Here is a 12,327-nt window from a genome sequence, read left to right on the forward strand (position 1 = left end):
GGTTGATGTCTTGCTTGTGTATCTCCCCTGGAGCAGCATGGAAGATGGAACTTCCCCCTGCCCTGGGTGAATTCCATCACACCCCTGCCCCAGCCTTCCAGCGCCTCCCCACGTTCTCTTACCTAACACCAAGGGAGATCTTAAAATAAGTAACAAGACATTGATTTTTCTAAAATAGAAGGAAAGTGAGAGAACTCTAAGGAAGGGAGTAGAGAAAGTCATTGGGGGCTAGAGTGGGGTTGAGAGATGAAGTAAGAGAGCTTACTTACTAGATATGAGCGTTTCATTTTTCTTTCCTCACCTTTGGGTCCTGGTGAAACTATGTGTGTGGCACAGACTTCAGTCGTAGGACGACTATCAATGTCCAGACCCAGACTCTGAATTTGCAAAAGAAGAAGCATCAGGAGGATGAACTGATTCCTTCGAAGATGGGCTCCGAAGCCACCCATTGCTGTGGCTCTTCAAAAAAGGGCCGCCCTGAAGTGCCAAATAAACAGCTTTATTTTAAATAAAACCTTCTTTGGGGAGGAAGGGGAACCATCTGGAACACACATTCCAAAAAGGGCTGTAAAAACAGGAAGGAGGCATATCCTAGGTTGTTTATTTTCTCAGTGTTCCAAATGAACCATACATTGTCCAGACTGTTTATTTTCAAGTGACAACAGTTTATTGAAAATTATCTCTGAACTAAACACTCAACTGTGCGGGTCAGCAGAAACATCTCAGAGAATAGAGGGGATAGAGATACCTTCAACTCAGTGCATGAATGGATAATTTAATACCCAAATTGCACTTAAATGTTGGGGTTCCAGAAAGATGGAGCCAGAGATTTCTTGAATTACCTACATATTATGTAATCGTTATGCATGGCATTGAGCTTTTTCACACGGAAATATTCATTACTTGCTGCTGGTGGCAGTTGAACACTAATACTCCCAACTGATCTCCATGACCTTATTTCTTTCTTCTCTTGCTACAAAGAATTGTCTTGGGATTGAACCCCAAAGGAAAGAACACCACTTCACTGCAAAGCAATTTCGCAATAAGTATCAAGAATATTAAAAATGTTTATGGCCTTTGCCCTAGTAATTAGCCTTCTGGTACACTGTCTGAAAAAAATATTCTGAAATGTGGGCAAAGCTTTATTTAAAAGATGTGGCCAAAAGGCGAAAGGACATCAGTTGCTTAATGATATGTTAATGGTTGGCAAGTCATCGTTAAGTACAAATGCATGAGAGTACAGCATGACAATTTTATTAAAATGGTGTTTTCAGCAAGTTTTTGATAAAATGGGGAGAAAAAACCTTGTGGTATCACATTTGTTAAAAAGCAGACCAGATATAGATACAGATAATGTAACTACAAATAAAGACATACATACAGAGATAGAAATAGAGATCTCCTCTCTCTTTCTACATTTATCTGTTATTTGTCTATCTATCTACCTACCTATCTATCTATCTATCTATCCATCTATCTGTCTGCTTACCTATCTGTTCCATTAACCCCATGACCTGTATGAGTAGCCTAGACTTAGGAAGATTCTGAAAAACTAGAACCAGGTCATATAGCAGGGAGCTTTCTTACCCTCTCTGTTCTTGAAGAGGCATGTTAACTAAGAGTTGGGCCAGAAGAGGTTTTGGACCTAGTTTCTTTGAAATTGGAAAAGAAGAACCTTACATATTCTGATAAGAACTAGTAAGGAATTATCCCTAAGAGATGTAATTTCAAATTATGGTCAATCTAAGAAATACAGGTAGATTTGTTTCTTATGGCTACTGTAACAAAGTATCACAAACTAAGTGGTTTAAACAACAAAAATTTGTTGTCTCACTATTCTGGAGGCTAGAAATCTGAGATCAAGGTATTGGCAAGGCCACGCCTCTTCTGAAGACACCAGGAAAGGGTTTGTTCCAGGCCCATCTCATAGCCTCTGAGTGCCTTGGCTTGTGAAAGCAGAACTCCTATCTTCAAGTAGAGATCTCCCTGTGTGTGTGTCTCTGTGTCCAAATGTTTCCCTTTTTATAGACATACCATTTATAATGGATTAGGACTCACCTTAATGATCTCATTTTAACTTGATTACCTATTTAACAACCCTGTGTCTAAACAGAGTTACATTATGAGGTACTGGGGGTTAGAACTTCAACATGTAATTATTTTTGCCTGGGGAGACTCAGTTCAACCCATAACAACAGGCTTGTAGTATCACTAAACTGATCTTTTCATAAGCAATACAGGGAAAGGGAGGGAAAGGAACTGGCATTGATTGAACAGTCATTATGTGCAAGGATAGGTCTCTTAACTTGTTTATCTTATTTAAACCTTAAAATAGCCCTGTGGAATAGATAGTAATTCCCTCATTTTACAGGCAAAGTACCTGAGGCTCAGAAAAGTTAAGCAGTTTTGCCAAGGTCACTGTGATGGTTGATTTTACTAGTCAACTTGACTGGATCGTGGGTGCCAGATACTTGGCTATACATTATTTCTGGGCACGTCTGTGAAGATGTTTCCAGATGAGATTAGCATTTGGACTGGTAAACTGAGTAAAGCAGGTTGGCCTCCTCAAAGTGAATGGGCCTCATCCAATCCTTTGAGGGCCTGAGTCCAACAAAGAGACAGAGAGAGAAAGAACTTGCTCTCTGCCTGAGCACTTGAACTGGGACTGGCTTTTTCCTGCACTTGGACTGGAACTTACAGCATCATCTATCCTCGTTCTCAGGGCTTTGTACTGGGACTGGGATTTACACCATTGCCTCCCCTGATTCTCAAGGTCTTTGGGATTGGACTGAAGCTACACCACTAGCTTTCCTGGGCCTTCAGCTTGCAGACTGTGGGACTTCTCATCCTCCATAATTATGTAAGCCAGTTCCTTATAATAAGTCTTTCTCTTTCTAGAAATAGATATATACAGATATATAGAGATAGAGATAGAGATAGTGATAGAGATAGAGGTATATCCTGTTGGTTCTGTTTCTCTGGAGAATCCTGACTAATAGTCACCCATTGAAAAGGGGACAAAAGAAATTCATACAAATTATGTCTAAAAACTCCTGCTTTAAAATGCTATTTGGATTCCATAAAGCTGAATATTCTCAAGCTTCGAAGGGGCATTCATTTTCACACATGCTTAAAATGTCAAAAGTGGATGCATTTGTCATGTTAACAGTGATAGGAAAATGGGGGGAATTAATAGAATGGTGTTAGAGGCCTCAAATTCCACATTTGTCATAACCAACTGTATGACATAGAGCAAATCACTCAACTTCAATTGCCACAAGGCATATAAAGTGAGTTTGGACTTGATATTTAATGTACTTTCTGAATTCTACGATTCTTTGAAAATAGGTGTTCTTTAAGCTATTTAGACTATTCTAAATCTATTTTACTTCTTTCATTTCTTTTTTAAGCATTGCCTGGCACACAATGAACATACATTCTTTACATTTATATGCAGAAATCCACTGGTAACAGTTTGAAGTAATAGTCCTTAGTATTTTTCCTTGGATGTCCTATTCCTGTTCTTTCCAATATTTTTTTTTTAAACTCAAGGATGCATATAATATCTTTCTATATTAATGAATAGACTATTACAACAAAATTTAAATTAGTGCAGATTATTCATCACATGTTTTATATGTAAAACATGATTTAGTCAATCAATGCTCTAGTGTTGGGAATTTAAAATTTCTAATATTATAACTCTGTGATTAACATCTTTAGAGATCAATCTGTGTTCCCAGTCCTTTTGATCTTGAAGAAGACAAATGTATATGGCTTGCTAAGTCACTGAATGTTGAGAGCAACAGCTAAAGAGAAATTAAAAAAAAATAACTCATATATTGTAATCATATAGTGCTTTTCTTTCTCATGGAGACTATGGTCTCCAGGATTAATTTTTTTCTCATCTGGCTTGGAAATATAGTTCCCTTTTTCCCTGACTGATAAATATGGGAGCTTTTAAATAGGTGGATATTCAAAGTAGAGGACTTTCATAGACTAGAGAGGGCTGCTCTACTTTTAGCTAGGATTTACCAAGAAATGTGATCTTAAAAAACACTTTTCAGTTTCAATCTGGGTGACAGGAAAAACATTATTGCCACTAAGAAACCCTGGTTGTGGAAAAAAAATAATTTTGAAGGGAAAATAATGAGGCTGGGTAACTTTAAGGGTCAGAGAAATAACAGGATGGAGATTACAGACAGGCATTTTGGAATGCGGGTCTTGATTCTAGGGGGAAATCTAGAATTTGAGATTTCAATCTGAGAGTCATAAGTATGGAGATTAGAGATAAAAGTGGAATTTTGAGTGAGAAAAGAAGTTCAAGAGTATGAATACCAAGAGAGTCTATATTCAGGGGCCAGAGGGCAAAAGAAGGGCTAGCAAACAGATCACAGAGGGAGCAAGATGTCATGGAAGCCAAAGAACAAGAAAGTCCAAATGTATAATTGGTTCCAATTAATGCATGGAAGCATAAGATGAAGGTTGAGAATAAGCCACGGGATTTAGAAGTCAATAATTTATAAATAACACCTTATGAATGAAAGAGATCACTTAGTGAAGAGATTTCATCAAGATGAGAGGAAAGGAATGACAAGGAGTCTCATAACCACTGGGAAAGTCATTATTGAACAGTAACAATAATATGAAAACTAATAATATCACTTATCTTTATTGACCCATATCTCTCCTGCTTACTTACTCTCAGCATCTAAGAATATACTGTATTTCTTCTTAAGGGTTCTAAACAGTGTTTGAACCAGAGTGCAGTTAAAATTGAATGGTGTGGTAAATGAGACAGTGGAATCTAGCATAATTTACTATGAAATTTGTCGATGATGTTATAAAGAAAGTATTAATGGAGCCTCGTCTGTGAAATGTTGAAAGTTGTGAGCCTGTTGCTATTGTTTAAAAACTTTGTACAAGTTCCTTGTTAACCCAGTAAATATGGAATAAATGAATGACGTAAATTTTAAAAGGGAAGAGAGGATTAAGTAAATGAAAGGAAGTTGTCAAATGATGTTAAATGTATCCTTTTTAGTGTGTGAAAAATATCTAACGCCCACTAGAAAGATTTCTACTGAAACTTTAAAGACTTAACTCTCAGTTATCTAGAAAATTAAGTCAGACGTGGAAATACAAGTCAACTATGCTTTCTCTTTAAAACATAATTCTGACATAAACAATAAACCAATCAAGTTTTCAGCTGGTATAAAATTAGAAGAGGTTAATGTAAAATAGAGAGCTAGTGGGAAGCAGCCGCAAAGCACAGGGAGATCAGCTCAGTGCTTTGTGACCACCTAGAGGGGTGGGATAGGGAGGGTGGGAGGGAGACGCAAGAGGGAGGAGATACAGGGACATACGTACATGTACAGCTGATTCACTTTGTTATACGGCAGAAACTAACACAACACTGTTAAGCAATTATACTCCAATAAAGATGTTAAAAAAAACCCTCAAAAAAATAGTAAATCTAAAAAGATAAGAATTAGTGGCTCGTTTATGAAATTGTCTCTGTGATTCCACATTTTCCTGAATTTTTCATCTTCCACTTCCCAAGGCATTGAAATCCCAGGTTTGAGATTTGTGCTTGTCCAAAAATGACATGCCACTGAAGTGAATAACAAGTGATATTCTGCCTCCTTCCCCAGTCTTCTACCCATTTTCTCATAGGTTGAACGGTGGCCCCATAAAAGATATGTCCATATTCCAATGCCCGGAACCTGTGAATGTGATCTTATTCGGCTAAAGGGTCTTTGCAGATGCAATTAAGCTAAGGATCTCAAGATGAATTATCTGGGTTATCTGGGTGGTCCTTAAATCCAATGACAAGTGTCCTTATAAGAGACACTCAAAAGAGACACAGGGACAAAATGAGAAGGCCATGCGAGGACAGAGGCAGAGGTCGAGGTTATGCAGCCTTTAGCCAAGGCACATCTGGAGCAACCAGAAACTAGAAGAAGCAAGGAATCACCCTCCCCTGCCAACACCTCGATTTCGTACTTCTGGCCTTCAGAACTGTGAGATAATAAGTTTCTGTTATTTTAAGCCACCGAATTTGTGGTAATTTTTTATGGCAGCCCTAGGAAACTAAGATACCATTCTTGTGATATTCATCCACAGTTAATGGGAAGGAATGACACATCAGACATTTATTCAGTGCCTGACAGAGACCAAATAACATCTGTTCTTATGCATTTTAATTATTATTCATCCAGCTTAGGTGATATCTGGAGGGAAATGACGAACAGAATATGAAACAAGCATATCCCAAGGCTGAAGTGTTTACTAGTTAAAACAGGATAACAGCAAAATGACAACCTCACCTCCTGAAGGAATTTCCTAGCAAGGTGATATAACTCAACTCTGGACTTGGTTTTATCTCTGTCCATTCACATATAAGCATCTTATTCGATTAAAGTTCTCTCTCATAAGTTAATGTAATTGCATGCAGTTTGTAAAAAATGGAAATTAATAGAATGGCTTTTAAAATGACACATATTTAGAAAGCAACATGCTAACAAACACTCAAAATTATTTTATTTTTACATTTTAAACCTCATATTTATAAAAACACATTTAAAAAAAATCAAATGGAAATAAATCCTCACATTGATTGTTGGCAAAGGTACCAAGGCAATTCAGTGGGGAAAACGATAGTCTTTTTAACAAATGATTCCACATGGAAAATTGAATTGCCACATGAAAAGAAATGAACTTAGAACCACATCTCACACCGTACTCAAAAATTAACTCAAAATGGATAAAAAACTGAAATATAAGAGACAAAACTATAAAACGTACCGAAGAAAACATAAAAGAAGAACTTTGTGACCTTGAGTTAGGCAAAAATTTCTTAGATATTTATACCAAAACCATGGTCCATAAAAGAAACTGATAAATTATGCTACTTCCAAATTTAAAACATTTGTGCTTAAGCACACATACACCTCATTAAGAATAAACAGACAAGTCACAGATTGGAAGAAAATATTTGCAAATCATATATTCAATAAAGGACTTGTAAAAATACTAAGTGATAAAATGCAACTGACTAAATAAAAAAACATGAGCTCAATAATTGAACAGACATGTCTACAAAGACAACAAATAGCTAATATATGTATGGAAAGATGCCCAATGTCATTACTCATTAAATTCCAATGAGATACCATTATACACAGATTAGACTAGCCATAATAATTTTTTAAAAGTGATAGTACTAAGTGTTGGCTAGGATGTAATAAACTGGAACCCTCATTCTTTATTGGTAAGGATGTAAAATGGTACAGTCACTTTGGAAAACAGTTTGGCAGTTTCTTTAAAAGTTAAATATAAACTTAAAATATAAGCCATCAATTCAACTCTTTGATAGCTATCCAAGAGAAATTACAACATATGTCCACACAAATTCTTGTACATGAATTTTCATAACAGTATTATTCATAATAGTCAAAAACTGGAAACACAAATGTCCATCAAGCAGTGGATGGATTTTGTCCACCAAGTAGTGTGTCCATACAATGGATCAATACTATAAGGAACAAACTACTGATACATGGAACAATATAGATGATAGCTTCTCTCCAAATTATTCAGAGTAGAGGAAACCAGACAAAAATTACTAAGTATTATATTATTCCTTTTATATGAAATTTCTAGGATAGGCAAGACTCTCAAGATAGAAAGCAGATGAGTAGTTGCCTGAGGCTGGGGGCGGAAGCAGGAATTGATTTCATATGGGCACAGTGGAACTCCAGGAAGTGATAGCTGTGTTATAAATTTGTTTTACAGTGATGGTTGCACAACTATATAAATACACTAAAAATTCCAACTCTTCACTTACAATTGGTTAATTGTATGGTATATAAATTATACCTTCATAAAACTGTAAAAAAAAAAAAAAACTAACATCAAAATTACATTCCAAACTCTTGGAATGTTTTAATTCTCAGGAAGTGTTTGTAAGCCTGGAAATCATCAATTAGAAAAATCTGGTTTTGCCTCCACTTTGGAAATCAGTTCTTATAGATTCAGTAAGTCATCAAAAATCTTAAGATTGTTTCCAGGTCAGTATGTACTGATTCAGTGCATCTGAAGAGTGTCTTTATGTGAGGCTTCTTCAATCAAAGCAATCAATAAAAAAAAATAACCAGAGAAAAGAAAAGATATTAATATATATAAATTACTAAATTCTATTATTTAAACACATCTAAGTATAAGCTTAATTACACTAAAGAGCACGGGTATCCCCATTTACGTACTCAGGGATCAATACCTTCTTCTGGTTAAAATGTGGCTCAAGGCAAGCTCCTGACTTTCATTATTTTTGTTCTGTGTTTAATCATACACAGAAATTTCTTGAATAATAGTGGATGAATTAGAATGACTAATTATATGGGCACATAATGAGAGGGGTTTGAGTTTGAATGATAGATATGTGTGATGTAAATGCATTCATTCATCTACTCATTCAACAACTATGAATGATTTATCAGTTACTGCGGTACAATACCTGGAGTTACAATAGTCCTTAAGACACAGTCTTTTTCTTAGGGAATTTATTGTCTTTTGGGGAAGAGAGAGAAGTTTAAAAACAGTTGCCATTACCTTTTAAATCTTTTTCCCATTCTGATAGGGATAAATACCGGGCATCCAGTTGTCATGGAGACCTAGATGAGAGGAACCTGATTTAGGCTTGGCAGATTAGGAAAGGTTTCCTTTAGGGGATGTTTCCTAAGCAGGTTTTGGAAAACTATTGGAATTAGCCAAATAAAGTTGAGAAGTTATAAAAGGAAGACATTCTGCATAGAAGGAGTACCATATGCAAAGTCTTGGTTGAGAGAGAGAATGATATGTGTGGGGAACTGAAAGTAGTTCATTGAGGCTAGCGTTTGGCACTTGATGGGGCAGATAAGGCTCAGCTGAAGGTAAGGAGTAGATCTGAAGGACATTGTAGGTGCTGCTTAGGAGTTTGAAAAAGATACCCAGGGCAGTGGGAGCGCATGAAGGATTTTAAGAAAGGGAATGCTGGGACTTCCCTGACGGTCCAGTGGTTAAGACAGCGCTTCCACTGCAGGGAGCATGGGTTCAATCCCTGGTCAGGGAACTAAGATCCCGTAAGCAATAGGGGTGTGGCCAAAAGAAAAATAAAGAAAAAAAAGAAAGGGAATGTTGCTGCTGGATCTGAAAATCAGAATATGAGAGGTGTGTCAGAGGCAGGCCTTCTTGGCTTCATGTAATAGAAACGCAGCAAGTAACTTGCTCAATGAGATAAGAGATGGATTTTGTGGTTTATTGGTTTGTTTTTTCAAATAATAAGAAATCTGAAGGCAGAGAATCCTACCACAGTAGTACTACGTTGTCATCAGGCACCAAGACTTCTATTTTCTGGCTTCACCATATTTTACATGTGGCTTTTCTCCTCATAGCCACAAAAGGGCTGCTATAACTTCAAACATTGTACCTACATTCTACGCAGGATGAAGGGAAAAATTGTAGACTAAGGGCCGAGACAACGGGACAGCTAGTTAGTCATCTTTTCAAAGAACCATCCTGGAAAACTTATGGGGTGAAATCCATTTACATCTCATTGGCTAGAATTATGCTAGCAGCAAGGGAGGCTGAAAGATCAAATAGTTCAATTAGGTAAATCAGGGCTTTGGAAGCAAGGGTGAGTATCAAGTGAAGCAAATGGATTAAAAAAAGAATGTGGAAGTAAGAAGACTTACTGATTGCTTGGAAATGGAGGGTCAGGGAGAGGAAGGGGTCAGGGAAATTCCCAGGTTCCTGGCTTGAACAATTGGATGTGATGCCATTTACTGAGAAAAGAAATGCAAATTTCAGAGAAAAGATGATAAATTAAATTTTGGGTATGTTGAGTTCAACATCCTTCTGGAATATTCAAGGGGAGGTATCTGATGGCCCCAACAAAATCTCAGCCAGAGGTACAGATTAGAGAGTCATCCACATATAGGTTGTAATTAAAGCCATCAGAGTGGATGAGATCTTGAAAGAATAGAAAGTGAGAGAAAAGATAGCCAATGTATTATAAAGGAAGAGTCAATAGAGTTTGGTAACTTGCCAAATCCATATAGAGGAAGAAAGTTCACATTTTATAACTGAGAGATTCTTTAATGCTTTTGGCAGTGTGAGAGGGAAATTAATACTTTATGCACTTTTTTTTCCTTTTTGACAAGGCATCTTTATTCTTTGTAGTCAGCTCAAATACATGATCTCTTCTAAATTGCTTTATGCTCTCTAGGAAAAAAAGATGATTAAACTGAATATTTTGAACAGAAACTATGCTAAACAATAGCAGTGACTCGACATTTAAGAAGCCTGGGCCCAACTTTCAATACCATTACGGATTTTTGCCTTGGGGAAGACTATTTACTTGTGCTACATCTTAGTTCTCTATTTTTGCAAGTGTGGAGACCAGATCCATGCTCTGCTTATGGAATGGGTCAAACAGTTTCGTGGTACCTGAGTTCCCTGGAGATAGGCACTAAACAGGTACAGGTTGAATTACTAAAGGGCATCTTTGCCTCTCTCCTCGCTGTATACGGAGGTCAGGGATGAACGTTCTTCAGCGTAATTGCTGTTGACCACTTCTTTTACCCCTTGCTTCTGAGAATCCTTAGCAACAAGGTCTCCATAAAGATTGAAGAGTGTGTGGTTGACCTTTGACCTGATGTATTTGGTTGACATTCAACACAGAGAAGTTAAAAGAGATCATCAGGCATTTGTTGAGCTGATGAAACACAGAATATAACCCATTTCGGGGAAAATATTTCCTGCGTTATAGAGATAAATATTTATTTCAGCTCTGCTGGGAAGCATGTGCCTAATAAATGATATGTTCTTTTTTTAATGGCCTGTTTATATTTCAGAGATTTCACATTATGAAATTTGGCTGCTTACTTTATATATAATTTTCAGCACATCTTTTCATGAAATACTTCTGAGAAGATCTAAACTTAACGTCAAGCAAATATATTTTCTAAGTTCTGATAAACGACTCCAAAGCTTCTCCTTCATAACAGGCATAGATACTGAAGTCTTTTACTCCTATTTCTCTTTCTTCCAAAGGATCCAAACGCTTACAAGGACATGTCACAATGTATACAACACGGGGGAACAATTTTGCTTAAAAATGAGCATTTAGTTGCTAAAAAATATTTTTTAAACACTTTAATTTCAGAGGCAAGAATACATCACGGAAAACGGAAGCGAGAATTTAGGGACTCCTAGAAATAATGCTGTGTGTGTTTTGGGGCACCATGGGGATATGTACAGGGTTAATGTTTTAGGATATCTTGGCCACACCATTGAGCTCAACTCAATTTTGGTTTTGTGTTCTATTCTTCAACCCCAGGTCCATGGTGTCTCTGTTAAGTGGCTCCTTGTCTGTCACATGCTTCCTCTATGAATATGTTTAATACATGTATTGTAGAATACAAACATTGGTTACATGACCTGTTGGCAATCTGTTGCTATGGGAGACTTTCCCTGATGAATAATCACATTCACAAGTTGCAGCCTTAAAGTAAATTATTTCAAGTTGATCAACTAAATTAAGACTGAAGGAAAGACTAAATCCCATTTTGTAAGTTCAAGCGTGTGCAATCCATCACACAAGGGCACTTTATTTCCTGACCCTGAAGCATCACCAGTGCAAGACAGTTATATGCAGTATCTTTCTACCGAAGTGCTGAGGATAAACAGAGGATGATTATTTCAAGAGCGGATCAAACAACTTAAAATTGAGTATTCGCCATTCCTCGTCTTCAAAATTCCCTAGCCAATAATATACTAGGAATTTCCCCTTTGCCATCTTCTCTCAGGCCTTTCCTTCCCAACATTTTTCTCTAGGACTTTACCTCCGATCCTCTCTTCTTGGTTTCATGTAACCTCACTCTTCCTCCTTCTTGGGTTGCCAAAATAGCTCCAAAATCTTTTTTTGTGGCGTTTTGCAGATAATTTTGCTTTCTCACTGTGTGCCTTCCACTAAATTTGCCCAATAACCTCTAAGATAAAACACCCGTTTTTCTTTAAGATAACATACCGTCACCAGCAACATTTCTTTCAATTAAATTAAAATGTAAAAATACTTACGTTTTCTCTCCTCTGAAAATGGGATGGGCACGAAAACAACATCATCAACTGACCTTGGGAGACAGCATTGGCTTGGTTTGCTATTTGTAAGTTGTTCCACAGATATTATATTAATCTGAGAATCTCATGAACTCCGTGAGGAAACAGAAACTCAGAGACTTTAAGTGACATAATAAATTTGTCTAACTAATAAGTGTCACAACCAGAACT

At 36.9% G+C, this 12,327-nt stretch overlaps 1 protein-coding gene across 1 annotated transcript in view; it reads right to left on the reverse strand.

Annotated features, from left to right (window-relative positions):
* Nucleotides 1–537, reverse strand: part of COLEC10 (collectin subfamily member 10) — a 40,580-nt gene extending 40,043 nt beyond the window's left edge. Inside the window, exon 1 of the mRNA XM_007451675.1 lies at nucleotides 302–537. Within this exon, the coding sequence (XP_007451737.1) occupies nucleotides 302–449 (148 nt within the window). The 5' untranslated portion in view covers nucleotides 450–537. The remainder of the gene's footprint in view (nucleotides 1–301) is intronic.
* Nucleotides 538–12,327: the final 11,790 nt, after the last annotated feature.

The sequence above is a fragment of the Lipotes vexillifer genome, unplaced genomic scaffold (genome assembly GCF_000442215.2).
Source record: "Lipotes vexillifer unplaced genomic scaffold, Lipotes_vexillifer_v1.1 scaffold440, whole genome shotgun sequence".
Taxonomy (NCBI): Eukaryota; Metazoa; Chordata; class Mammalia; order Artiodactyla; family Lipotidae; genus Lipotes; species Lipotes vexillifer.